The sequence below is a fragment of the Anabrus simplex genome, chromosome 2 (genome assembly GCF_040414725.1).
Source record: "Anabrus simplex isolate iqAnaSimp1 chromosome 2, ASM4041472v1, whole genome shotgun sequence".
Taxonomy (NCBI): Eukaryota; Metazoa; Arthropoda; class Insecta; order Orthoptera; family Tettigoniidae; genus Anabrus; species Anabrus simplex.
The window spans coordinates 550,106,601-550,134,501 of NC_090266.1; the positions used below are offsets into that span (position 1 = coordinate 550,106,601).

Below are 27,901 nucleotides of genomic sequence, written 5' to 3' on the forward strand. Positions count from 1 at the left end.
TTTCAAATATTCCTACTTTAAAGGGGTGAAAATGGGTGAAATGTGGTTTTAAATTTGTGTTCAACATCTCCGTTTTTTGTGAAAAATGTTGTACATATATTCATTCAATCTTAGAAATCGTCTCAGTAGTACAGCAAAAGTTTTGAGTTTCTTGAAAACTCAACGGAAATACATTCCTTTTCAAGATTTTTCAGATTAAATACTTCCCTTTTGCGCATGAATCTTTGACTTTTGCCAATCAAAAATGGCCGCGGCACTTTCCAGCATATACAGTAAGTGTACGCGCCAATTCACTCCGCTTCCGTTTTTTTAAAGAAGGCAATGAACCAAGTCCTTAATGGAAATAAAATACAATTAACAGTATATAGGAATGTTTGTCAGTGATAATAGCGGAACGGGTTGCAGTCTGCAGGATCGATTGTGTCTCTTGGCGGCTTCTTTAACAGGGATGTTGTTTTATCAAGCACAATTATTACCGTTTTGTTAGTAAGTTATGCAGCCGCTTACAGTATAAAGGAATTATTTAATTCGTACAACTGGTAAAACAGGCCACGCGAAAGCAGCGGCATCGACATACCAGAAAATTAATCGTGAAAATCACAGGACAATTCAAAGGCGATATGAGCAACATCACCCTGGGGCGATTGCGTCCATGGAAAATTAAGTTTCGTTCCGGGTTGTCTTGCGATCCTGAAATGAATTACGAAGATAACAGCTTGATAACCATTGGTACAATGATCCATAAAATCGACCCACGCGAAGACTGTTTTTCCCACTGACAGTTCCAGAGTAAGTTCTCCAAGTAGCTTGGCGCCAGAAGAAAGAACTGCCAATATTGCACTGAATAATTATATTTAAAATTCTTATTTCTTTTCTTTATATATAATACGTACGATTTTACGTTACTTATTCATTGATTAAATATATTAAAGTTCATGTTTTCTAAAGATATTTAACTTATTTGATGCCTAGATTTTAGATACAGTTAACTCTAATTCGTTTCTTTAAATCTTTAAAATGATGGTTTAGTTCAATACCAAATATTTGTATTTAAATTCTGTATTTTTATTTCATAAACTAGCTGTTCCCCACGGCTTCGCTCGCGAGAATTTCGTAATTTAATAAAAATTAATTTTTCCTCGCCACTGCCCTAAGACATTACCTGAAAATCCCTCAAGTATAAAAACTCACCGAAAAATTGTATTTAATTTACCCCAGAACCTCTTAGCAAACTACGTTTGTGGCTAAGTTGACCAAGCTACTGGCAGAGCTAAACCCGGAACATGCGCCATGGAATTCTACATGTGAGAAACAGTCCTCGTTTACGTCGAAACAAAAAAAGGGTTCCTTTATTTCTAAAGGAGATTCCAAATACCAATTTCCACGTCTGTAAGATCTTAGTTTTTGAGATATAAATATCCTCATAAAGAGAATTCAAGTCCTCCTTAACTTATTTTCAATCTCCAAAAACAAGAAGTAGGTGTTTCTTTATTTTAAAGAGGATTACAAGTAACACGCCTGTAACATGACGTATACGGTAGATATTCTCATTTAAAAACTGCCCCACTCTTTGGCTGAGTGTTCAGCATTGAGGCCTTCGGTTCACAGGGTTCAGGTTTCGATTCCGGGCTGGGTCGGGGATTTTATGTGTGATTAATTCTTCTGGCTCGGTTGTTTGTGTTTGTCCCAACACATCCACTCAACACACCACAACAGAAGTACGCAATAGTAATTACATCCCTACACATAGGGTTGGCGTCAGGAAGGGCATCCAGCCGTTAAACAGCGTCAAATGCACATGTGCGACACAGTTCGCACCCGCGACCCTGCAGGTGTGGGAAAACCGCTGGAGGAAGAAGTTATTAAAAAATTCACGCGCCTTTTTATTCTTTCCATCCCTTAAGTGGATTTTCCAAAAAAAAGTGTCTTCATTTATTTTTAAGAGAGATTCCAAGTAGGTCCTACCAATTTTCACGTAAGTAACGTCTTCAGTTTTTGGGATATATCTATCCTCATATAATGAATTCAACTCCTACCTCCGTTCTCTTCAAACCCGCCCCCCTCACACCTTAAGTGGATTTTATGAAAACCAAAATTTGTGTTCTTTTATTTTAAACGAGATTCCAAATACCAAATTTCATGTCTGTAACATGTTATGTTTTTGTGATATATGTAGATAATCTCGCTGCTGTAGAATACTGGAACTGACGTTGCCATGGTTACGGCAATTCATTTTTTTATCCGATTCCTAGAGCAGGGGTAGTGTGGTGCCAATATCTCCGTAACGGTTGGTTCTAGGGCTTGGCGAGTGTTGTTCTTTGCGTCAAGGGGATTAAACTGAGCTTTATCTCGTCCTCGTACGACAAATTCGATATTTTGCCTATATTACCCTATTATTCTTATATCCGCCTCCACCCTCCCCCCCCCCCGTGCCCGCCACCTCGAATTGTTTTGAAAATAAAATACAACCCATGTTACTCACTGGCAACGTAGCTTTCTATAGATGAAGTAATTTTTACAATCGGTTGAGTAGTTTTTTAGTATATCCGATACAAACAAGCATACACATTTTTCCTCTTTATAATATACTAGCAGAAGTACCCGTTCTTCGTACGGGTTATCAAAAACTGGCTTTAGTTACACATATTATCGGTGTGATTGACTTCATTAAATATTTACAACACTGGTGTATTTACGCAAGTACGTAGAAATTATTTGTCATATTTGGAATTATAGTGTATCTTCTTCTTCTTTTCTTCATGGTGGCCTCTAAATGAATCTGAGTATAAATGTTGAGAAATTTTTTCAAGTCATGGGTGCACCATCTTGACAATTGTGTACAGTATGTAGGTTGTTTTTATGGTTGCAATGATTGTAAAAGTGGACAAAAATATCGGCAGTAATAACATCAGTGATCCTACTGCTCCATGATATGAGAGAACATAGTTCAAGCTATAGGTAACAGACTCTTCAAAATGCTGAAACCTAAGCAATACGTAAAAACGGCTACAGACATTTTGAGAATGAGTTTGATTGGTCAGATCGTATTATCGCAATGTTATAACGAGAGAGAAAGAGATTCGGAACAGGAATGAGTGTATCGACACTAGGAAGCAAGAAAATAAAATACAGTCTAAAATCGTAAATATATGATATATTTATTACACAGTAAATGTTTCTCACTTTAGAGGTTAAGTGGGTTCTTAAAATACTTACTCATGATATCAAAGCAAATCAATGCTCAAGGATTTTGGCAGCTGGAATTCTCCAGGTATCTTGTTCCTACTCCCAATTAGCATGCCCATGACTTCCATCTTTTCAGATAGTCACGATGAACATCGTCAGGACTACTTTGTGCTCGATCCTTCAAGTGATTCCATTCTCTTCCAAACCGTGGATCTCTTCATGGACGGTGAACAGTTTCACCATGCTGGCAGGAAGCAAGTGTTTCAATGTCGTTGAGGCATCGCCTACAACGTTACCTACCGGGCACAGCACGAACTGCTGGTAGTGGTGATTATTCTTTGAGAGGAAGTACAACTAATAGCGACGGGGTCGGAAGAGAACAAGAGTTGATCAACAGAGGTGGGATAGGATAGAGAGAAGTGAGCAGTGGAATTAATTCCAGGACCCCGCGGTTGCCAACCCATGCTGCCAAGTTAAGAGCATATGGGGCCCTTTCAAATCGCCCCTTATGACAGGCAGGCGATAATGTGGGTGTTATTCCACCGCACCCTCCATCAGCCTATCTGCTTGTTAATTTCGACGTTCCGTCACATTCTGAGTTGAGTTTTAATGAATTTTGACGGGTAAACACCAGACGTGTCATCAGAGATATTTACATGCCGACATCTTACGACATGGAGTGTGGAATGGACTTTTCCACCCTTCAAAAATGCGACTACCTCTTTCGGGTCTGAACCCTCTATGTTAGGATCCGGAAGCCAACACTGCCCCTAATCCACAAAGGCAGCTATTATTATTATTATTATTATTATTTCAGCCAGTCCTGTGTTGTAGAGCTAGCGCGCATTTCTTTTATTCCAAGGCTCTGGGTTCGTTCTCCGGCCAGTTCAAGGATGTTAATTGTGAAGTGAAGAGTAGAAGAGAATAGAAGAAGATCTTCTCAAGCTCTTACTTACAGGGTCGGGTCTCAGGTGAGAAGAATCTACCGTGGCGGACTTTTTTTTACAGGTTGCCCTTTCTGACGTTAACCTCATCAGAGGAGTTAATGAGATGAAATGAGTAACGTGACATATGATAGAAAAAGAGGGAGAGTCATTGTAAACAGAGCTGATGGCTCGATAAACTTCTTATAATTAAACCCGTGCAATGTAACAAATATTCTGCTTTTGCGGACCATATTCACAGCAATAATCAACTTTTATGACATTGACATTCAACCCGTGACATTTGTGTCATAAGGAACCGGAGTCTTAAAGTCATTATATGTTGTTGTTTGAGTCATCAGTCCATAGACTGGTTTGATGCAGCTCTCCATGCCACCCTATCCTGTGCTAAACTTTTCATTTCTACGTAGCTATTGCATCCTACATCTGCTCTAATCTGTTTGTCATATTCATACCTTGGTCTACCCCTACCGTTCTTGCCACCTACACTTCCTTCAAAAACCAACTGAACAAGTCCTGGGTGTCTTAAGATGTGTCCTATCATTCTATCTCTTCTTCTCGTCAAATTTAGCCAAATCGATCTCCTCTCACCAATTCGATTCAGTATCTCTTCATTCGTGATTCGATCTATCCATCTCACCTTCAGCATTCTTCTGTAACACCACATTTCAAAAGCTTCTATTCTCTTTCTTTCTGAGCTAGTTATCGTCCATGTTTCACTTCCATACAATGCTACGCTCCACACAAAAGTCTTCAAAAACATCTTTCTAATTCCGATATCAATGTTTGAAGTGAGCAAATTTCTTTTCTTAAGAAAGTTCTTCCTTGCTTGTGCTAGTCTGCATTTTATGTCCTCCTTACTTCTGCCATCGTTGGTTATTTTACTACCCAAATAACAATATTCATCTACTTCCTTTAAGACTTCGTTTCCTAATCTAATATTGCCTATAACACCTGCCTTCGTTCGACTACACTCCATTACCTTTGTTTTGGACTTATTTATTTTCATCTTGTACTCCTTACCTAAGACTTCATCCATACCATTCAGCAACTTCTCGAGATCTTCTGCAGTCTCAGATAAAATAACAATATCATCGGCAAATCTCAAGGTTTTGATTTCCTCTCCTTGGACTGTGATTCCCTTTCCAAATTTCTCTTTGATTTCCTTTACTGCCTGTTCTATGTAAACATTGAAAAGGAGAGGGGACAAACTGCAGCCTTGCCTCACTCCTTTCTGGATTGCTGCTTCTTTTTCAAAGCCCTCGATTCTTATCACTGCAGACTGATTTTTATACAGGTTGTAGATAATTCTTCGTTCTCGGTATCTGATCCCTATCATCTTCAGAATCATAAATAGCCTGGTCCAATCAACATTATCGAATGCCTTTTCTAGATCTACAAATGCCATATACGTGGGCTTGTCCTTCTTGATTCGATCCTCTAAGATCAGACGTAAAGTCAGGATTGCTTCACGTGTTCCTACATTTCTTCTGAAGCCAAATTGATCTTCCCCCAACTCAGCTTCAACTTGTTTTTCCATTCTTCTGTAAATAATACGTGTTAAAATTTTGCAGGCATGAGATACTAAACTAATAGTGCGGTAGTTTTCACACCTGTCAGCACCGGCTTTCTTGGGAATAGGTATAACAACATTCTGCTGAAAATCGGATGGGACTTCTCCTGTCTCATACATCTTGCACACTAAATGAAATAACCTTACCATGCTGGTTTCTCCTAAGGCAGTCAGTAATTCAGCGGGAATATAATCAATTCCAGGTGCCTTGTTAGTATTTAGGTCACTCACAGCTCTGTCAAACTCTGACCTCAAAATTGGGTCTCCCATTTCATCAGCATCAACAGCCTCTTCATGTTCCAAAACGAAATTATCTACATCTTTACCTTGATACAACTGTTGGATATGGTCCTGCCACCTTTCTGCTTTGTCTTCTTTCCCTAGAATTGGCTTTCCATCTGAGCTCTTAATATTCATGCACCTAAATTTCCTTTCTCCAAAGGTTTCCTTGATTTTCCTGTATGCAGCATCTACTTTTCCCAGGACCATACAGCCTTCGACATCCTTGCACTTCTCCTTCAGCCATTCTTCCTTAGCTACCCTGCACTTTCTATCCACTTCATTCTTTAATCGCCTGTATTCTTTTCTGCCCTCTTCATTTCTAGCATTCTTGTATTTTCGTCATTCATCAATCAGGTCTAGTATCTCCTGAGTTATCCACTGATTCTTAGTTGATCTTTTCTTCCTTCCTAACATTTCTTCAGCAGCCCTACTGACTTCATTTTTCATGACTCTCCACTCTTCCTCTACTGTGTTTCCTTCGGCCTTTTCATTTAGTCCTTGTGCAACATGTTCCTTGAAACAATCCATCACACTCTTTTCTTTCAACTTGTCTAGATCCCATCTTTTTGCATTCTTTCCTTTCTTCAATTTCTTCAGTTTCAGATGGCATTTCATGACCAACAAGTTGTGGTCAGAGTCCACGTCTGCTCCTGGGAAAGTTTTGCAATCCAACACCTGGTTTCTGAATCTCTGCCTAATCATAATGAAGTCTATTTGATACCTTCCAGTGTCTCCAGGTCTCGTCCACGTATACAGCCGTCGTTTGTGGTGTTTGAACCAAGTATTGGCGAGGACTAAATTATGGTCAGTGCAGAATTCAACCAGCCGACTTCCTCTTTCGTTCCTTTGTCCCAATCCAAATTCTCCTACTGTGCTACCTTCTCTTCCTTGGCCTACCACTGCGTTCCAGTCTCCCATCACAATTAGATTCTCGTCACCTTTGACATATTATTGTATTAAATCTTCTATCTCCTCATATATTCTTTCAATTTCTTCATCATCCGCTGAACTAGTAGGCATATAGACCTGCACTATTGTGGTGGGCATTGGTTTGGTGTCTATCTTGGCGACAATAATTCTTTCACTATGCTGGTCGTAGTAGCTTATCCGCTGCCCTATTTTCTTATTCATTATTAAACCAACTCCTGCATTACCCCTGTTTGATTTCGTGTTGATAATTCGGTAGTCGCCTGACCAAAAATCCTGTTCTTCCTGCCAACATACTTCACTTATACCAACTACATCTAACTTTAGCCTATCCATCTCCCTTTTCAGATTCTCTAACCTACCACAACGATTCAAACTTCTAACATTCCACGCTCCGACTCGCAGAATGTCAGTACCCATCTTCCTGATGATAGCCCCCTCTCGTGTAGTCCCCACCCGGAGATCCGAATGGGGGACTAGTTTACCTCCGGAATATTTTACCCGGGAGGAAGCCATCATCAGTACATCATTCATACAGAGAGAGCTGCATGTCCTCGGGAGGTGGTTACGGCTGTAGTTTCCCGTTGCTTTCAGCCGTGTAGCAGTATCAACACAGCTAAGCCATGGTGAGTATTATTACAAGGCCGTATCAGTCAATCATCTAGACTGCCGCCCTTGCAACTACCGAAAGGCTGCTACCCCCCTTTCGATGAACCATTCGTTAGTCTTGTCTCTCAACAGATACCCATCCGATATGGTTGCATCTGCGGCTCGGCTATCTGCATCATTGGGACACGCAAGCCTCCCCACCGCGGCAAGGTCACATGGTGACCAATATGATGACCAATATAAATTACACGTTCATTTTTATCTCTGACCAGAGATGGCACGTGGATATGTTGGACTATTTGTTCTGATAAAAGGTACATTTTAAGTAAATGTTAGGGAACTGTAAGTGAAACAATTTTGTCATTAATGATACATAGGGATGTTTGTCAAGAGACGCGCCTGTTACATCCTATCTTATGAGGTAATTTAACAATATTCAGTCGGTTAAGTGCTTCTCAATAACACTGCTCCTAAACTAAACAACTATGTGTTACATCGAGACCTGCCTTCAGTACATTTTTATAGAGTAGAAAAGGTGTGTGTAAAATTTTGGCGGTAAGTGCAAATGGCATGAGAGTTGTAGTAAATTGTATAAAACATCGATGATGCATTTGCAAACTTGCATTTTGTCCAGTGATTTTGAGGCGAGTGCACGAATTTCAGAGTAACTTTATAAACCAGCGTTTGAAAGACTACTGTAAGTCCCAAGGAAAGATAGATTTTTACCGAAGCTGCTGCAACATCATCTCCAACTGGAGATAGGTTTTAAAAGTACGCAATCGTAAACATTCTATGAACTACGTTTTAAACTGTTGTGTTATAGTGTTCAGGTCGGCAATAGCCGAAAGTTGCGTAACATAAAATTAGTCAGTCAAAGTATTCTTCCGATAAAAGTAATCGAGAGCATTCCAAGCGAGGAATCCTCACGTCGTTTTTCAGGGACAGGTAACAGACGGTCATTCTAATGCCTCGTTCCTGCAATTGAAGTTGTAAATATAATTTTTGTGTTCTAAAATGTTGCGTGTGCGGGTCGGTGTTCGACAGACGTGTTCGGTCCGCTCAAGGAAGAGAACGTGTGAAGGATATTTGTTGTTTATGTGTCGTATAAGGACCTCCGCAGGGACTCAAACCGGCGGACTGCCAGATGGACGGCAGCCGGGTTTTGCAGCCGAGACTCGATCTCAAGGTGTCAAGGGAAACATAGTATTAGAATAATAATCAGTGATATGAGCACTTTGTAGTATCAGAGTAATTGTATAGTAATCATAAGTCAGATATAATAATAGAAAAGAAGAAGGAATGTTTCAAGAAGTTACATGTAGCAGAGAAGCCTTAGTTAGGCGGAGAGCTTGGGAAATGCGCTTACGAAAACCTGTTGACAACAACGGATATTTACTTGTTTGTTGGATGTGGACAAACAGAGTCGGTATGCGAGCCGCGCGGCGAGCCGGCAAAGAAACAAAGCCAGTACAGTTGCACTTTAGAGAAACAAGGAAAGAATAGTACAAAGTGAGACAGAGACAGTAGTGCTCAGAGGGCAGCACGTACCGCGATAATTATTTGAGAATAATTAGTTGAGGGCGCCATCGACTAGGTGAGCAGCTAAGTAACGCCCATTAGACCTAACCCCCAAGGTAGTGGTGAGGGATCAACCTTTGATTCTAGGAGAGCTGATATAACCCTAAGCCAAGATGGCTCTCTTCCGACCAGTAATTCGTATTATCAGGACCAGGCTCTTGGGAGCAGCTAATAGTGTCAGTAGGATATACGTGCCACACGGCAGAGTTCAGATATTCGCGTAGCCGTAGAGTAGGCGCGTGGAACAAGCTCTCTCTTCAGATTAACACATTCAACTTGTAAATATCTTGTATATAGTAGACTTAGTCGTCCTAGGTAATAAAAGACAGTGGAGAATATTTATTCTTTCATTTCGTGAGTTGCGGGACAGAGTCGTACCTTCAATTACCTCCCTACCTTCCGCTCGGCAGGACAGATAATACGTCAATTCAACATCCAACGTCCTGGTGACCAACCTACTAGAACGTCTCACAGGACAGGTAGGTCACGACAGGCACATATAAAAATTTGGAGTCAGGTAGTGCAGGGTCCCGAATTCGATTCTCGAACAGTCAACTCACCGAAGTAACGTGGGAGAACCGCGACTTCGTAGAAGATTGTCCATAAGAGAACCGACATATGTCATTATTTTCAGGTGAATGGAAATAAAATTAAAACGAAAGGAAAAAAATGTTTTGTAAAGCCGCTATCTGACGAGGTGGCTAAATAAAGATGGAGATGCCGGTGAATCTGTAAAGATTTCTAAAATACATTTATTTATTACATGATGTCACCATTCTTTGTGTGCGAATCTGTGACGCATTTTTATCACCCTTTTACTTCGTGAAAATGTCAGAGAAGTATGGCAAAAGGTCATTATTTGTTTGTGTTTCTTGAATAATCGGGAAAGTCGCGAAACTAGCATGTGAAGTGTTGTAGAGTAGTAGATTTTGATGGTAGAGAAACGAATATAATGTCTAAAGCAAAGTATCATTTCCGTACGTTTATTTTCTACATTTGTGGTTTGTCAAAGTTAAGATATTAATTTATCTAAAATTCTGTTCAATGTAAAGATGAAATTCATGTAGGCGTAATCCGTGGTTATTCAGTTAAGGCTGGCGTGAAGGCGCACTGTTGTGTTAAGCCATGTAAAATTTTATTCGAGGGAAGTTAAGAAGCGAGATCGATAAAATTTTGTCACATCGATTGCTATTCCAAAGTCTGTTGACATCTGTGTAGAGTTGATGAGAGGAAAATAACAGTAAAAATTTGTAAGTCAAGTTGTTAGTTTTTGTTCTGGAAATATTAGTTCAGATATGAGGTGAGAGATTGTTAGTTGTCACAAAGTGTTTCTGTAACAGCATTGTAGTTCATCCAAGAGATCAGATGTAAGGCTTTTCAGGCGTTTGCTCTATTAACCAGCCTTTCGTCTTAAGTCTGACACTAGACTCCTCAGAGTGGGATGGGTCAGACCCTACCCACTGACGCTGGGGTGTATGCAGGTGAACTACTACTACTACCAAATGCTTTCATTCCCCACGCTGAAGGGGTGGGGCGGGCCACCTATAGGGTAACGCCCTCACTCTGGCCAAGAGATGCGGGCGGGTTGGGGAGATGTGATGGAAGAAGGAGATGGGTAAAAGATGTGAAGAAGTAGGAGATGGGAGAGGAATTATGTCTATGCCTGAGGATTGAACAAACGCTTTACTTAATTCAGAAGTACATGCGAGACAATAGATGGTTTGCGGAATGGTTTGAGGGAAAAGGTGGAGTGCAAGTGGGAGAGATGAAGTTCAGAAGGAAGTGCCGGGGTAAAGGTGCAAGGTAAGGAGATGGAGGGAAGCGATGAGAAGACGAAGGAGTTCAAACGTTGGGAGGGGTGGAGGGATGAAACCATTTGGAGGAAGGGGTGGACACACTGGTGGAGATAGGTAAACAGGAGGGGGAACTGGCAGGGGGCGACGAGACGTTTGATCAGGGGGTTGGCGACCGGGTGAGGGTGGGGAATGAAAGGGTTCCACTCGATAATGTTCGTCGTGGACAATGGCAGCGTTGGTGATGTGCTGGTGGACGGCATCAGATGTAGGCAGTTGGAGCCGCACCAGAAATGTTGGGCCATGGGCGTTCCGAATCCGAATAGCACGTCGGACCGGAACTCCCGCCGCACGAAGTTCTTGTAGAACGTCCCTGTCGGAGATTTCAGGTGGGATTCCACGTAGTACACAGCTATACACAGCTGGAGGGGACGGTGAAGACGACTGGGTCGATGATGATGTCTGGGCGGCGGCTGCTGCGGTGTTGACTGGCGATGATATCGAAGGCGAAGCGGTGACATTTGATTCTGGCGTGTTAGCGGGGAGTTGCTGAAGGGCAGTGGGCGAAGAAATTGGGAGAGATGACGACATAACTGGTGATGGGTAACAAGTGGTAACTGTTGTGACAGGAAGAGAAGAAAGGATACTAGCGGACGTCGTGGTGGTTGTTGGGAACGAGGGTGTTGATGGTTGAAGCGTCGTCCAGGATGTGGGCTCGTTAACAACTGGGACTAGTGTTGGTGATTCAGAGAGTTGGGCTTGAATGTCCGGAGGGGTTGGCACCACTGCATAGTTCTTACAATGGATCGTCGCGCCGGAAGCGAAGAGGGGTCAGCAGGTGAACTTATCAGAAGCCCTATATAAGAGGCACAGTCTGGTAACTGCATACGGGAGATAAAACTCCACAATGGAATTATTGCCCGCCTAGCAATTCCGAATGGAAATTCTATGTTCCCCAGGAGGGAATTAGATATTTTTCACCAACAGAGCATGTCAAAAAATGGATCAGATGTAACTCTTTTCAGGCGTTTGCTCTATTAACCAGCGTTTCGTCTTAGGTCTGACACTAGACTCATCAGAGTGGGATGTGTCCGACCCTACCCACTGACGCCGGGGTGTATGCAGGTGAACTTATCAGAAGCCCTATATAAGAGGTTTTTTGCACGGACTCTAGTGATTACAAATTGTATACCACCACCTACCCTACGCTGCCGGCCAACATTCTGATGGTGAACATTTTTCCACTAACGGGATTCGATCTGGCTAACCACGCTCTGTCACACCATTTAGACTTCAACGTTTAACATGAGTTGATCAACCGAGGTCGGATAGAATAGATCAAAGTGAGCAGTGGAATAATGCCTGGACTCAGCTAAGAGCCCGTGGTAGCCAACCCACGCTGCCAAGTTAAGAGAATATGGGACCCCTTTCAATCGCCTCTTATGACAGGCAGGGGATAATGTGGGTGTCATTCGGTATGCTCGGTGATTTCTGTCATTATGAGGTATGCTTATAAGCTGTAAGTAAGAGCTTGAGAAAATCTTGCTCTAATCTGTTCTACTCCACATGGCTGGCTGAAATAATAATAATAATAATAATAATAATAATAATAATAATAATAATAATAATAATAATAATAATAATAATAATAATAATAATAATAATAATAATTGTACCGCGCGGTACACCTCCGCGCCGCTAATTTAAACATTGCGCCAGTTGGAACTCCCCTACTGGAGGAAACCTGAACTTTAACAACCATGTTAATTCTAAAGGTTATCAGAAGATGTCGCTATCTGTAAATTTTGAAGAGTTCTGAACTGTGTCTTTTTCGATTTATTTTTGTTTTCTCTGTAGTGAGAAGTGTGAACATTCTCTTCTAGATGGCACTACTGAAGAAATACAACGGTGCACCCTAGTGCGAAGTGAAGGAACTGTTTTTTTTTAAGTATTTTAGTATGCATAAGTTTGTTCTTTGTTAAATTTCTTTCAGTCATTGTTTAGGTTGGCTGTATAACCCTTCTCTTTCCGCCAGTTTTGAATTCGACCAATGAGTGATTTTTTTAATTAATTTTCCACCAATCCTAGATGTCTTCTTCAGTTTTGACTTGTAATCTTTTGGCCGTCCAATAAAAAGCTTGTGGGCGGGGATTATCATTCATGAAACGTCTCGAATTTTCCGCGAGGGTATATAAACTGCTAATTTTTTAGTCTCGGGGCCACTTCAGTAACATCTCTCATTGTGTAATTATGTAGCAGGGGGCGAGAAGCGCCTCTTTCTTCGGGCAGCAGTTCAACCATCAGGTAATGGCCGTTTTATAACTTATTTTCTTGCTAGCTCAGCAGTTTAACCCTCGGGGCGGGTTCGAAACTTTCCTCATGTAACCTATATTTAAAATGTAAAAGACACTTGGTATAAATTCTGTCTCTTTAACTACAAATTGGGATAGAGAGTGCCTACCCCCCTCGAGCTCCCACTCATATTGTTTTGAGGTGACTACGTTTTCATAACCGTTTTCCTTCTCTTCGTAATGTAATAAAATTTTCTTATCGTGTCACCTCCTTAGTATGGGATTAGCCCCGGCGTAAGCGGCCTAGTGCCAAGTAGGTTTTAAAAGTGTATTAGGAGTGCAAGCTTCGTCTCCATTCTATTTTGTATTATGGGCCAGTAAAGTAACCTGATGTTTGATTTTGCTCACGTAAAGGCCCTGTAGGTTGGGTATCAAATACCCCTGTTTCTTGGTGTGCCTTGAGGGCAGATAGAAATGAAGTTTGTTGTAGCCTTTGATAGGCTTGTATAAATGAGAGCGGGTCTGCTCCTTTTCTTAACTCTGTAATTAGGAGCAAGCGCTCCTTGTTCTTAGGGGTTTTCTGCCCTTCGGCAATGGTGGTTGTGAGCTGTGGGCTCAAGGAATGTAAAACGGGGTTCGAGCCCCTGAACTGGTAAAAACTGTAATCTATCATTTCTCAATTTGTTGAATTGCTACTGGGTACCTGTTACGCTTTTGTTACTTGTTGTCACCTGTTATTTTGAAGAGAAAATATAACCTTTGTTAAAGTTTTAAATTACCTTTAACTTTGTAGTTGAGACCTATTCACCCCCAGTCGCTTCCTTCACCCCTGCTGATCCACCAAAACACGGTAACAATAATAATAATAATAATAATAATAATAATAATAATAATAATAATAATAATAATAATAATAATAATAATAATAATAATACCCGAGCAATATAACAAATATTCTGCTTTTGAGGAACATATTCGCAGCAATAATCAACATTTATGGCATGCATATTGAATATGGAAGACAATGAATTAATCTCCAAATGCAATTATGGTTTAGAATGAAACATTCATGAGAATATCAAAACATGCTTAGCACATAAAAAGGATCCGAATAAAATGTTAATAGAAACGCCGCAGACAACGAAATATTTAGAATCATCAGGGGACGCAACGTCACATGCTACTCATTCACTAGCGCTATGAATGTTGTTCAGTCCCCCCCCCCCCCGGTGAAAGTCTTATGGGAATTATGTTTCCAATCTGCAGCCAGCTTTAGGTAGTTCCAGTCGTAATTTTTGGATGGCGCTGGAGGTCATTCGCAGCGTGTAGCTAGTTGTAGGAAGTTCTCTTGATGGCAGGCAAGTGGGCATGAAAATAGCGACTTTTGTAATTAAAGGCTGTTTGCCCCGAAGTGAAGTATTTCAAGTCTAACTTCAATCAGTGGGTCGTTCTGACAAAGAATCAGTCGTATAACGTCAAGTATTATGGAGATAATATTGATGGATTGTATTGAATCCGACTTTACCCAATCAATTAATCTTGTTCGAACAAATATCGACTTTAAGCGATAGTTCCAATGATGGTACAGTAAGTGCCCACGTGCCTGTGGTGTCCCCCTGAAATCCTCTATTTCCTGATTGAGTCCACCTCAGGGGCTGGACGCTGAATGCTTCTGTTCTTCACTCTCAGTGCACTTAATTCTGTTACTTTAATTTTCATGTGATACCCATCTCCGCTGTCTTGCTTTTGAAGGAATGTATTAATCAGCTTTATGGTAATGTGTCAATCATCCATTTCAAGGTAAAACTACTTTGTTGTGTGATGTTATGCTCCCAGTAACATAGTATGACGTACGAACTAGGGGTACCAGATTATTATTATTTCGGACATAGCAAGTACTTGAAAATAAAAATATATTAACTATAATGTATTGGGAATGGAAATATTATAACTGCATTATAATCCTCATAGTTGGTGAGGGGGTGTGGTGAAGGAGGGGGATTAGGATAGAAGGAGGAGGGAGGGGTTGTGGTGAGCATAACCGGATGTGCGTCGCTACGGCGGAAGTCACTTCTTTGTGCTATCTGTTGATAATAATATTAAGGTATTGCACACAGTGCGTATTGAGGCGCGGACTGAAACTACATGGGGCCATCTATCTTGGAACGAAATGTATTATTGACTTTCATCTTTGGTTCCGTCTTGGTGTAACAGTTCAGTGGGTCTAAGCTACTCACCATCCCAGCAGCTGTCTCGGCGAACTGCCGGTACGCCTCCACGTTGTGGCGGAAATGCTCCTCCTTGTTGTCCATCGTGACGCCGAGAGGAGGCGCGTACTCCACCACCGCGGCCGTGTACGTAGCGGAGCCGGGGGTCGACCTCTGGAACATTTCACTCCCTTTACAATCTTTACGAAACATGCGAATTCTTGAAACACACTAAAGTAAAAATATCAAAATATGTTAATACAGACGGTTCTACACGTGGGCGCTATTCTCAGTCTCACGTTTTTATATCACGCTAAGTAATGAACTACATCCGGCAATTGAAACACAGGCTAATTGAGGCTAATTGAGTCTAATTGAGGCTAATTGAGGCTAATTGAGGCTAATTGAGGCGCGAAACGTAGTTTTCCTTTCATCTTTACAATTTTCTTGACGTCGCGCCGACACAGACAGGTCTTGTGGCGATGATGCGATACGAAAGGGTTGGGAGTAGGAAGGAGGCGGTCGTGGCCTTAACTAAGGAGGCGCCTCAGCATTTTCCTGGTGGGAAAATTAGAAACCATGGAAAAACTTCTTCCGAGCTGCGGACAGTGGGATTCGAACCCACTATCTCCCGATGTAAGCTCACAGCTGCGGGCTCCTAACCGCACGGCCAACTCTCCCGGTGGGAAAGCTAGTTAAGTCATAAAATGTGAAGTTCACATGAGAAGAAAATAGTTTTTCCAATATTTTGAAACAGATGTAACAGAAAATAAATCATGTAAAATCAAAGATCAATCAATTTGCCAGTTTAACACACAATTTTATACTAATGATGAATCAGGTACAACAGCTGTTGTAATAATTCACCGCGTAATCTGTTTGTCAGGTGACGTGTATATTTCAAGGGGAAATTTCACAATTACACAAATTATATTTTTCCAGCATAGTGTGACGTATCAGAGCCTTGAATTAGTGATCCAGGCGCATGCGTTCAAAATTTTATTAAGCATGTCCTGTATTTGGCACGCGCGGATTCTAGGAAGGGAAACGCGTGAGGGTTGAGAGCCAGGGGAAGTTCAATCCAAGGAGCGAATGCGATGGAGATATCTGTGTGACGAGAATAGAAGAGGGCAGGCCTCGATCCCGTACCACGTGATAATACAGTGGGGGCGAAAATCGCGGATAGCCAACATTCCGCAGAGAAATCTCACGAAATGGTGAGGAGAGATTAAATTATCATCTCAAATTATAGTATGATTAGGAGAACAAATGACACCACATGCATCTTTGGAATTATGTGGAGAGATTGTCCGGAAGGGGTATGCTAAATATCCCGCGGAATTTAAATTACGCAGTAGTGATTCTATCACATAAAGAAAGCGTCCCACGCGAAACACTGAACACGTGGCCAGTCGCTTGAGAGGCAGGGATGTTGCTATGGATATTGCGAGATAGTTTATGAATGGATCAGCTTCCGCACACAATCGAGATTCATGGAATACGTTTAGCTACCTCTCGATCGCACGGCTTCACTGTTATTCGTGATATCAATGGAATAGATTGATATCCTCTCCGGGAGGAGTCTAGGGTCAGCCATTGTGTGACAGTCTTACATATAGAGCAGCAGCAGGCGCACCCTAAGTCAGTCTGGAAGTAAGTAGTATAATTGGACAGTTCGGCGGCCGCCGCCGCCGCACGCCTCCTCCTCCGCCGCCTACGCCGCCGCCGCAGCCCGCGGGAAATTTGAATTTTGGCGGGAGATTTGAATTTGTAAACAAAGCCACGTGCTTTTTGACAGCTGTCATCGACAACAACGCATCGCTAACCTCACTGCTGCCATCTTGACGGGCCTAAACCTCACTAGTGCCAACTTAACCTAACTAGCATGAGGTAAACAAAGCCACGTGTTTTTTGACAGCCACGTGCTTTTTGACAGACAAAAACGCATCGCTAACCTCTGTACTGCCATCTTGACGGGCCTAAACCTCAGTAGTGCCAACTTAACCTCACTAGCATGAGGTAAACAAAGCCACGTGTTTTTTGACAGCCACGTGCTTTTTGACAGATTTGTAAACAAAGCCACGTGCTTTTTGACAGACAACAACGCATCGCTAACCTCAGTACTGCCATATTGACGGGCCTAAACCTTAGTGGTACCAACTTAACCTAACTAGCATGAGGTAAACAAAGCCACGTGCTTTTTTGACAGCTGTCATCCGCCATCTTTAAACCACAGAGCACTGTGCTGCCCTCTTGCGTCACCTGTCATCGGCAGTGCTGCCATCTTGATGGGCCTAAACCTTAGTGCTACCAACTTAACCTCACTAGCTCGAGATAAACAAATCCACGTGCTTTTTGACAGCCACGTGCTTTTTTTTGACAGCTGTCATCCGCCATCTTTAATCTATAGAGCACAGTGCTGCCCTCTTTAGCTACTTACCTTTGAAATGTGGTGGCGGATAATTTGAAAAATGCTTTTCGACAAGCAGCCATCTTTAATCCAGAGAGAACAGTGCTACCCTCTATGTGGTGGCGGCAAATTGAAAAATTCCACGTGCTCTTGTTTGAAAACAAACTCACGTGCTTTTTTGACAGCTGTCATCTGCCATCTTTAATCTATAGAGCACAGTGCTGCCCTCTTTAGTTTGAAATGTGGTGGCGGTAAATTCCACGTGCTCTTGTTTGGAAACAAAGCCATGTGCTTTTTTGACAGCTGTCATCCGCCATCTTTAATCAACAGAGCACCGTGCTGCTATCATGCGGGCAATTTCATCACTTATCACCCGCCATCTTTAATCTACAGAACACCGTGCTGCCCTCTTTATGGCTACTACCTTAAGCATGTAGTAGCGGGCAATTTGAAAAGTTCTGTTAGCTATCATCCACCATCTTTAATCAAGAGAGCACCGTGCTGCCATCTTTAGCTAGATACCTTTGAAATGTGGTGGCGGCAAATTGAAAAATTCCACGTGCTCTTGTTTGGAAACAAACTCACGTGCTTTTTTGTCAGCTACCATCCGCCATCTTTAATCAACAGAGCATAGTGCTGCCCTCTTTAGTTTGAAATGTGCTGGCGGCAAATTCCACATGCTCTTGTTTGGTAAACATAGCTACGTGCTTTTTTGACAGCTGTCATCCGCCATCTTTAATCCAGAGAGCACCGTGCTGCCCTCTTTATCGTAGTAGATGTAAATTCGTCACCTGTCATACGCAGTGCTGCTATCTTTAGCTAGATACCTTTGAAATGTGGTGGTGGATAATTTAAAAAGAAAAATTCTTCAGCAGTCCTCTCTCGACGCTAATTGCATAAGATGGCGGCTATACATGACTCCTTAAGGATGCTTACGCAAGATGGCTGCTATACACAGGTTCTTATGAGACGCCCTTGGGATGCTTGCGCAAGATGGCGGTTATACAAGGCTCCTTATGAGACGCCCTAGTGATGCTTGCGCAAGATGGCGGTTGCTCTTATGAGGCGGCTTAAGGGTCCTTGCACAAGATGGCTAGAGACGCCCTAAGGATGCTTGCGCAAGATGGCGGACACAAGATGGCGGCTATACACGTCTCCTTATGAGACGCCTTAAGGGTGCTTGCGCAAGATGGCTGCTGCTCTTAGCTTAGAGGCTAACACGTCGTGCTAGTTCGATTCATTAAATTTGGGGCTTAAATGCAAAATGTTAAATATCTCGAAAGCGATGCATCGTAGAGCAAACCGGACAAAAAATTTTCTGCCCAGTACCTCGGTTCGCAGTACGAGGAACAAGAAAAACATAGTCTAATGATGAGATCAACGGTTCGGTTCCTACTTAGGCCCTTTAGCATTCGCTCTGTTTTAGCTTGTATTGAAGCAAGTCTTCGTAACATGATCAGGTTTAGCTATGGTAGAGAGTATAACGTGCCGTGCAGGTTCGATTCATTAAATTTGGGGCTTAAATGCAAAATGTTAAATATCTCGAAAACGGACAAAAGTTTTCTACCTGATACCTAGGTTTGCAGTATCAGGAACATGATAGCATAAGAAAAACATAGTCTAATGATGAGATCGACGGTTCGATTCCTACTTAGGCCCTTTGGCATTGGCAGCTATCTATTTCTACAAGATGGTGACTATACATAGCTTCTTATGAGACAGCTTAAGAGCGCTTGCACAAGATGACTGCTGCTCTTATGAGACGCCCTAGGGGTGCTTGCGGGAGGTAGCAGCGACAAGACGATGACTATACACAGCTGCTTATGATACGGTCTAGAGGTGCTTACACAAGATGGTGGCTGCTCTGATGAAGAAAGCTAGCTTTGCATCGTGCGGGTATCTTTACAGCACTAAACCTCATACCTTTGAAATGTGGTGGCGGGCAATTTGAAAAATTCGACGTGCTTTTTCTTCACAGCAGCTATCTTTAAACAATAGCGGCTATACATAAGCTGTTAAGGCCTCCTCTTATGTCAAGGCATAGCTCTATCGAACAAGTTTAAACCTGCATCGGGATAGCTAGAGTAAGCATGTGCTGCAGTGATGACGTCATTATGCATGTTTAGACTTGCAAATCACTAAAGAAACATAACAAGACTAGAATCGAACACCGCACTCTATGCCGTTAACTTTATCATGTGATCGGAACATTGATTGAAGTGTTTAGAACACTAAATAAGTGATCAAGACTATAATAGAACACTGTACTCGATACAACATGTGTTTAGAACATGTCAGGGGATACCTTTGTTCTAAGAAGATTAGATTACCGCACATTCCTTGTAGGGCTAATAGGCTAAAGGGCTAATGGGCTAAAGGGCTAATGGGCTAAAGGGCTAAAGGGCTAAAGGGCTAATGGGCTAATGGGCTAAAGGGCTAGGGCGCCTCTCCTCTCTTTATCCGGGCTTGAGACCGGCTCTACAACTAGAGGCGGAGTTAACACCCTAAGGAAGGGAGAATGTTGGGAAATAATCTATACGAATATAGCTACTCGATCGACTATATACTACAGATGGATGACTTAGGTGAGGGTAAGCGCTTACTTAATAATACCTACACGACGTAATTCATACTCTATTTCAAAAATATCTTCTTTGTACTGTGTGTAACCAGCATCATGATAGGCTCTTAGCAGTTGTAAACGTTTTACGAGTACGTTGGGGTCTTTACAGTAGCTTATATCTACATAGGGTAACAGAGGCTTGTTGTGAACTTTGAGTCTATATGCAGACAGTTGATGTGCAGGGACTTGTTTTGATGTAATACGTGCTTCAGCAGTAGCGTTTCTAGGTACAAACATAACTTGTTTCGATAGCGATGAAGCGTTGAAATTTCCTTCTTCTTTACCTTGCATCTCTTCTTGAGATGTTTGCACTTCGACAGAACGTGTAGTAGGCTTAGGAAATGAAGTAAAATCATCAAGCTGTAATGGCAATGAATTTTCTTCTTCTACTTTCCCTTTACTACTGTTTTGATCAACATCATTATCCTTATTATCATAATCATGATCTTGCCTCTCTTTATCTTGAAGTTTGTGCTCAGTAACAGAACTTGCAGCAGGCCTAGACAGCAAGGGAGAATTAAAAATCTCTCGCAGAGGTGTACTTTTTAAACATAAATCAGTGTTCGCTGGAATATGGTTGAGCTCTTTGTATTTTGTTCCCGATGAAGCTACATTACACGCGGCTTCATGACGTTGAGCGTTGTATGCGTTCTTGAACTCTCTTCTACAATGTTTGCATTGAAAAATCGTCCTACATGATATCTCATGACGTCTCCTGTGATAGCTTCGGGAAAATGCTTTTCCACACTCTTCGCAAATATACCTAGAAATAGGTTTTTCCATGACGGACTTTTATCTTCTGCTAACAGATTCTTCTTTAAATCTACTCGACATTTGTTACTCTCTACTTCGATGATGCGAACAGCTTAGCGATTAATAGTAAACTAACACAAAAGCGTATAACCAAGGTAGCAACAGTAAGGTTTAAGCCCATCAAGATGGCAAGAGTGAGGTTAGCGACGTTCTGCTGTTGGATTTTAAATTCCGCGCTGTAACATGCATAAGGTGGCAGCCTTGAGGTTTAGTGCCGTAAAGATGGCAGCAGTGAGGTTAGCGGCGCTCTATTGTCCTTCAAAGTGAGGTTAGGTTTCGTCAAGAAGACAGCTGTCAAAAAAGCACGTGGCTATGTTTACCAAACAAGAGCACGTGGTCGTGACGTCACGGTCACTTCATCAATCCTTAGCTCTACGTCGTTAAGAGCAGCATTAGGATTAGCTATGTTTAAAAATCTTAGGAACAGAGCAGCAGTATGAATAGCCATGTTTTAAAGCGTGTAGACATCACCTAGCGATTTTACATGCATCGACTCTCGTACTAAACTTCTTCCGCTAGATCGTGCTGCTATCTTAGCATAACCTATACGCATGACCTTAAAGTACAATGAATAGTCATGTTTTAAAGCGTGTACGCATCAACTATCGATTTTGCATGTATCGAATCTCGTACTGAACTTCTTCAGATAGATTGTGCTGGTATCTTAGCATGAACTTAAAGTACAAAGAATAGCCATGTTTCAAAGCGTGTACACAACACCTATCGATTTCGCATTCATCGAGTCTCGTACTAAACTTCTTGCGCTAGATTGCGCTGCTATCTTAGCATAACCTATACCCATGAACTTAAAGTACAAAGAATAGCCATGTTTCAAAGCGTGTACATATTACTTATCGATTTTGCAAGCATCGACTCTCGTACTAAACTTCTTCCTCTAGATTGAGCTGCTATCTTAGCATAACCTATGTGCATGAACTTAAAGTACAAAGAATAATCATGTTTCAAAGCGTGTACAGATCACCCTGAACTTCTTCCGCTAGATTGTACTCCTATCTTAGCATAGCCTATACGCACGAACTTAAAGCACAAAAATAACAATGTTTAACAGCGTGTACACATCACCTATTGATTTTGCATGCATCGACTATTTTTTACCACCAGAGTGTACAACGATCGCATATGTGTATTGCTAACGTATGTGTATAAAGTTAAAGCACAAAGAATAGCTATGCTCCAAAGCGTGTACACATCACCTATCAATTTTGCATGCATCGACTATCGTACTAAACTTCTACCGCTAGAGTGTACAACGTTCGCAATTGTGTGCTGCTACCTATGTGCGTGGACTTAAAGCACAAAGAATAGCGTGTACACAACACCAGTCAATTTTGCACGCATTAACTCTTGTACTAAACTTCTGCCACAACAGCGTGCGATCATCGCTTGTGTGTGCTACAATCTTAACATAACCTATGTGCACGAAGTTAAAACACAAAAAATACCCAAGTTCAAAGCGTGTACACATCACCTATCGATTTTGCCTGCATCGTCTTTCTTACTAAACTTTTCCACTAGAGCGTGCAACAACCTTATAAGTATGCTGCTAACTTAGTATAACTTATACGCATGAACTTAAAGCATAAAGAATAGCGATGTATAAAAATCTTGTGAACATAGCAGCAGCAGTAAGAATAGCAATGTTTTAAAAGCGTGTACGCATTGCCTATCGATTATACATGCATCAACTAGAGTACAAAACTTCTCCCGCTAGAGTGTGCTGCTATCTTAGCATAACCTATGTGCACGGATTTAAAGCACGAAGAATAGTTAAGTTTCAAAGTGTGTACACAACACCTATCGATTTTGCATGCATCAACTATCGTACTAAACACATCCTGCTAGGATGTACAAGGTTCACATATGTTTGCGCTGCTATTTTAGCATGACCTATGCGAATGAACTTAAAGTACAAAGAATAGCGGTGTTTAAAAAATTTGTGAACATGGCAGCGGTAAGAATAGCAAGGTTTAAAAGCGTGTACACACCACCTTTTGATAATGCATGCATCTTCTACTAGAGCACGTGACCATCGCTTGTACGTGTGCTGCTATCTTAACATAACCTATGTGCACGAACTTAAAGCATAAAAAATAGTTGTGAGTAAAAATTTTGTGAACATAGCAGAGTGTTTACTAGGTAGGTGTAGACATTGAACATTGCATGCTGAAGCAGCATACTACGTGACCGTGACGTTACGACCACGTGCTCTTGTTTGGTAAACATAGCCACGTGCGTTTTTGACAGCTGTCTTCTTGATGAACCCTAACCTCACTTTGAAGGACAATAGAGCGCCGCTAACCTCACTGCTGCCATCTTTACGGCACTAAACCTCAAGGCTGCCACCTTATGCATGTTACAGCGCGGAATTTAAAATCCAACAGCAGAACGTCGCTAACCTCACTCTTGCCATCTTGGTGGGCTTAAACCTTACTGTTGCTACCTTGGTTATACGCTTTTGTGTTAGTTTACTATTAATCGCTAAGCTGTTCGCATCATCGAAGTAGAGAGTAACAAATGTCGAGTAGATTTAAAGAAGAATCTGTTAGCAGAAGATAAAAGTCCGTCATGGAAAAACCTATTTCTAGGTATATTTGCGAAGAGTGTGGAAAAGCATTTTCCCGAAGCTATCACAGGAGACGTCATGAGATATCATGTAGGACGATTTTTCAATGCAAACGTTGTAGAAGAGAGTTCAAGAACGCATACAACGCTCAACGTCATGAAGCCGCGTGTAATGTAGCTTCATCGGGAACAAAATACAAAGAGCTCAACCATATTCCAGCGAACACTGATTTATGTTTAAAAAGTACACCTCTGCGAGAGATTTTTAATTCTCCCTTGCTGTCTAGGCCTGCTGCAAGTTCTGTTACTGAGCACAAACTTCAAGATAAAGAGAGGCAAGATCATGATTATGATAATAAGGATAATGATGTTGATCAAAACAGTAGTAAAGGGAAAGTAGAAGAAGAAAATTCATTGCCATTACAGCTTGATGATTTTACTTCATTTCCTAAGCCTACTACACGTTCTGTCGAAGTGCAAACATCTCAAGAAGAGATGCAAGGTAAAGAAGAAGGAAATTTCAACGCTTCATCGCTATCGAAACAAGTTATGTTTGTACCTAGAAACGCTACTGCTGAAGCACGTATTACATCAAAACAAGTCCCTGCACATCAACTGTCTGCATATAGACTCAAAGTTCACAACAAGCCTCTGTTACCCTATGTAGATATAAGCTACTGTAAAGACCCCAACGTACTCGTAAAACGTTTACAACTGCTAAGAGCCTATCATGATGCTGGTTACACACAGTACAAAGAAGATATTTTTGAAATAGAGTATGAATTACGTCGTGTAGGTATTATTAAGTAAGCGCTTACCCTCACCTAAGTCATCCATCTGTAGTATATAGTCGATCGAGTAGCTATATTCGTATAGATTATTTCCCAACATTCTCCCTTCCTTAGGGTGTTAACTCCGCCTCTAGTTGTAGAGCCGGTCTCAAGCCCGGATAAAGAGAGGAGAGGCGCCCTAGCCCTTTAGCCCATTAGCCCATTAGCCCTTTAGCCCTTTAGCCCTTTAGCCCATTAGCCCTTTAGCCCATTAGCCCTTTAGCCTATTAGCCCTACAAGGAATGTGCGGTAATCTAATCTTCTTAGAACAAAGGTATCCCCTGACATGTTCTAAACACATGTTGTATCGAGTACAGTGTTCTATTATAGTCTTGATCACTTATTTAGTGTTCTAAACACTTCAATCAATGTTCCGATCACATGATAAAGTTAACGGCATAGAGTGCGGTGTTCGATTCTAGTCTTGTTATGTTTCTTTAGTGATTTGCAAGTCTAAACATGCATAATGACGTCATCACTGCAGCACATGCTTACTCTAGCTATCCCGATGCAGGTTTAAACTTGTTCGATAGAGCTATGCCGTGACATAAGAGGAGGCCTTAACAGCTTATGTATAGCCGCTATTGTTTAAAGATAGCTGCTGTGAAGAAAAAGCACGTCGAATTTTTCAAATTGCCCGCCACCACATTTCAAAGGTATGAGGTTTAGTGCTGTAAAGATACCCGCACGATGCAAAGCTAGCTTTCTTCATCAGAGCAGCCACCATCTTGTGTAAGCACCTCTAGACCGTATCATAAGCAGCTGTGTATAGTCATCGTCTTGTCGCTGCTACCTCCCGCAAGCACCCCTAGGGCGTCTCATAAGAGCAGCAGTCATCTTGTGCAAGCGCTCTTAAGCTGTCTCATAAGAAGCTATGTATAGTCACCATCTTGTAGAAATAGATAGCTGCCAATGCCAAAGGGCCTAAGTAGGAATCGAACCGTCGATCTCATCATTAGACTATGTTTTTCTTATGCTATCATGTTCCTGATACTGCAAACCTAGGTATCAGGTAGAAAACTTTTGTCCGTTTTCGAGATATTTAACATTTTGCATTTAAGCCCCAAATTTAATGAATCGAACCTGCACGGCACGTTATACTCTCTACCATAGCTAAACCTGATCATGTTACGAAGACTTGCTTCAATACAAGCTAAAACAGAGCGAATGCTAAAGGGCCTAAGTAGGAACCGAACCGTTGATCTCATCATTAGACTATGTTTTTCTTGTTCCTCGTACTGCGAACCGAGGTACTGGGCAGAAAATTTTTTGTCCGGTTTGCTCTACGATGCATCGCTTTCGAGATATTTAACATTTTGCATTTAAGCCCCAAATTTAATGAATCGAACTAGCACGACGTGTTAGCCTCTAAGCTAAGAGCAGCAGCCATCTTGCGCAAGCACCCTTAAGGCGTCTCATAAGGAGACGTGTATAGCCGCCATCTTGTGTCCGCCATCTTGCGCAAGCATCCTTAGGGCGTCTCTAGCCATCTTGTGCAAGGACCCTTAAGCCGCCTCATAAGAGCAACCGCCATCTTGCGCAAGCATCACTAGGGCGTCTCATAAGGAGCCTTGTATAACCGCCATCTTGCGCAAGCATCCCAAGGGCGTCTCATAAGAACCTGTGTATAGCAGCCATCTTGCGTAAGCATCCTTAAGGAGTCATGTATAGCCGCCATCTTATGCAATTAGCGTCGAGAGAGGACTGCTGAAGAATTTTTCTTTTTAAATTATCCACCACCACATTTCAAAGGTATCTAGCTAAAGATAGCAGCACTGCGTATGACAGGTGACGAATTTACATCTACTACGATAAAGAGGGCAGCACGGTGCTCTCTGGATTAAAGATGGCGGATGACAGCTGTCAAAAAAGCACGTAGCTATGTTTACCAAACAAGAGCATGTGGAATTTGCCGCCAGCACATTTCAAACTAAAGAGGGCAGCACTATGCTCTGTTGATTAAAGATGGCGGATGGTAGCTGACAAAAAAGCACGTGAGTTTGTTTCCAAACAAGAGCACGTAGAATTTTTCAATTTGCCGCCACCACATTTCAAAGGTATCTAGCTAAAGATGGCAGCACGGTGCTCTCTTGATTAAAGATGGTGGATGATAGCTAACAGAACTTTTCAAATTGCCCGCTACTACATGCTTAAGGTAGTAGCCATAAAGAGGGCAGCACGGTGTTCTGTAGATTAAAGATGGCGGGTGATAGGTGATGAAATTGCCCGCATGATAGCAGCACGGTGCTCTGTTGATTAAAGATGGCGGATGACAGCTGTCAAAAAAGCACATGGCTTTGTTTCCAAACAAGAGCACGTGAAATTTACCGCCACCACATTTCAAACTAAAGAGGGCAGCACTGTGCTCTATAGATTAAAGATGGCAAATGACAGCTGTCAAAAAGCACGTGAGTTTGTTTTCAAACAAGAGCACGTGGAATTTTTCAATTTGCCGCCACCACATAGAGGGTAGCACTGTTCTCTCTGGATTAAAGATGGCTGCTTGTCGAAAAGCATTTTTCAAATTATCCGCCACCACATTTCAAAGGTAAGTAGCTAAAGAGGGCAGCACTGTGCTCTATAGATTAAAGATGGCGGATGACAGCTGTCCAAAAAAAGCACGTGGCTGTCAAAAAGCACGTGGATTTGTTTATCTCGAGCTAGTGAGGTTAAGTTGGTAGCACTAAGGTTTAGGCCCGTCAAGATGGCAGCACTGCCGATGACAGGTGACGCAAGAGGGCAGCACAGTGCTCTGTGGTTTAAAGATGGCGGATGACAGCTGTCAAAAAAGCACGTGGCTTTGTTTACCTCATGCTAGTTAGGTTAAGTTGGTACCACTAAGGTTTAGGCCCGTCAAGATGGCAGTACTGAGGTTAGCGATGCGTTGTTGTCTGTCAAAAAGCACGTGGCTTTGTTTACAAATCTGTCAAAAAGCACGTGGCTGTCAAAAAACACGTGGCTTTGTTTACCTCATGCTAGTGAGGTTAAGTTGGCACTACTGAGGTTTAGGCCCGTCAAGATGGCAGTACAGAGGTTAGCGATGCGTTTTTGTCTGTCAAAAAGCACGTGGCTGTCAAAAAACACGTGGCTTTGTTTACCTCATGCTAGTTAGGTTAAGTTGGCACTAGTGAGGTTTAGGCCCGTCAAGATGGCAGTAGTGAGGTTAGCGATGGTTTGTTGTCGATGACAGCTGTCAAAAAGCACGTGGCTTTGTTTACAAATTCAAATCTCCCGCCAAAATTCAAATTTCCC

At 41.9% G+C, this 27,901-nt stretch overlaps 1 protein-coding gene across 2 annotated transcripts in view; it reads right to left on the reverse strand.

Annotated features, from left to right (window-relative positions):
• The window catches only part of LOC136872817 (vanin-like protein 1), a 122,779-nt gene that overhangs the window by 42,983 nt on the left and 51,895 nt on the right, over positions 1–27,901 (reverse strand). The window contains exon 3 of one of the 2 annotated variants that reach the window (XM_068225814.1): positions 15,421–15,564. The exons of the other annotated variant lie outside the window; for it this stretch is intronic. Within the exon in view, the coding sequence (XP_068081915.1) occupies positions 15,421–15,564 (144 nt within the window). The remainder of the gene's footprint in view (positions 1–15,420; positions 15,565–27,901) is intronic. 2 annotated transcript variants of the gene reach the window in all.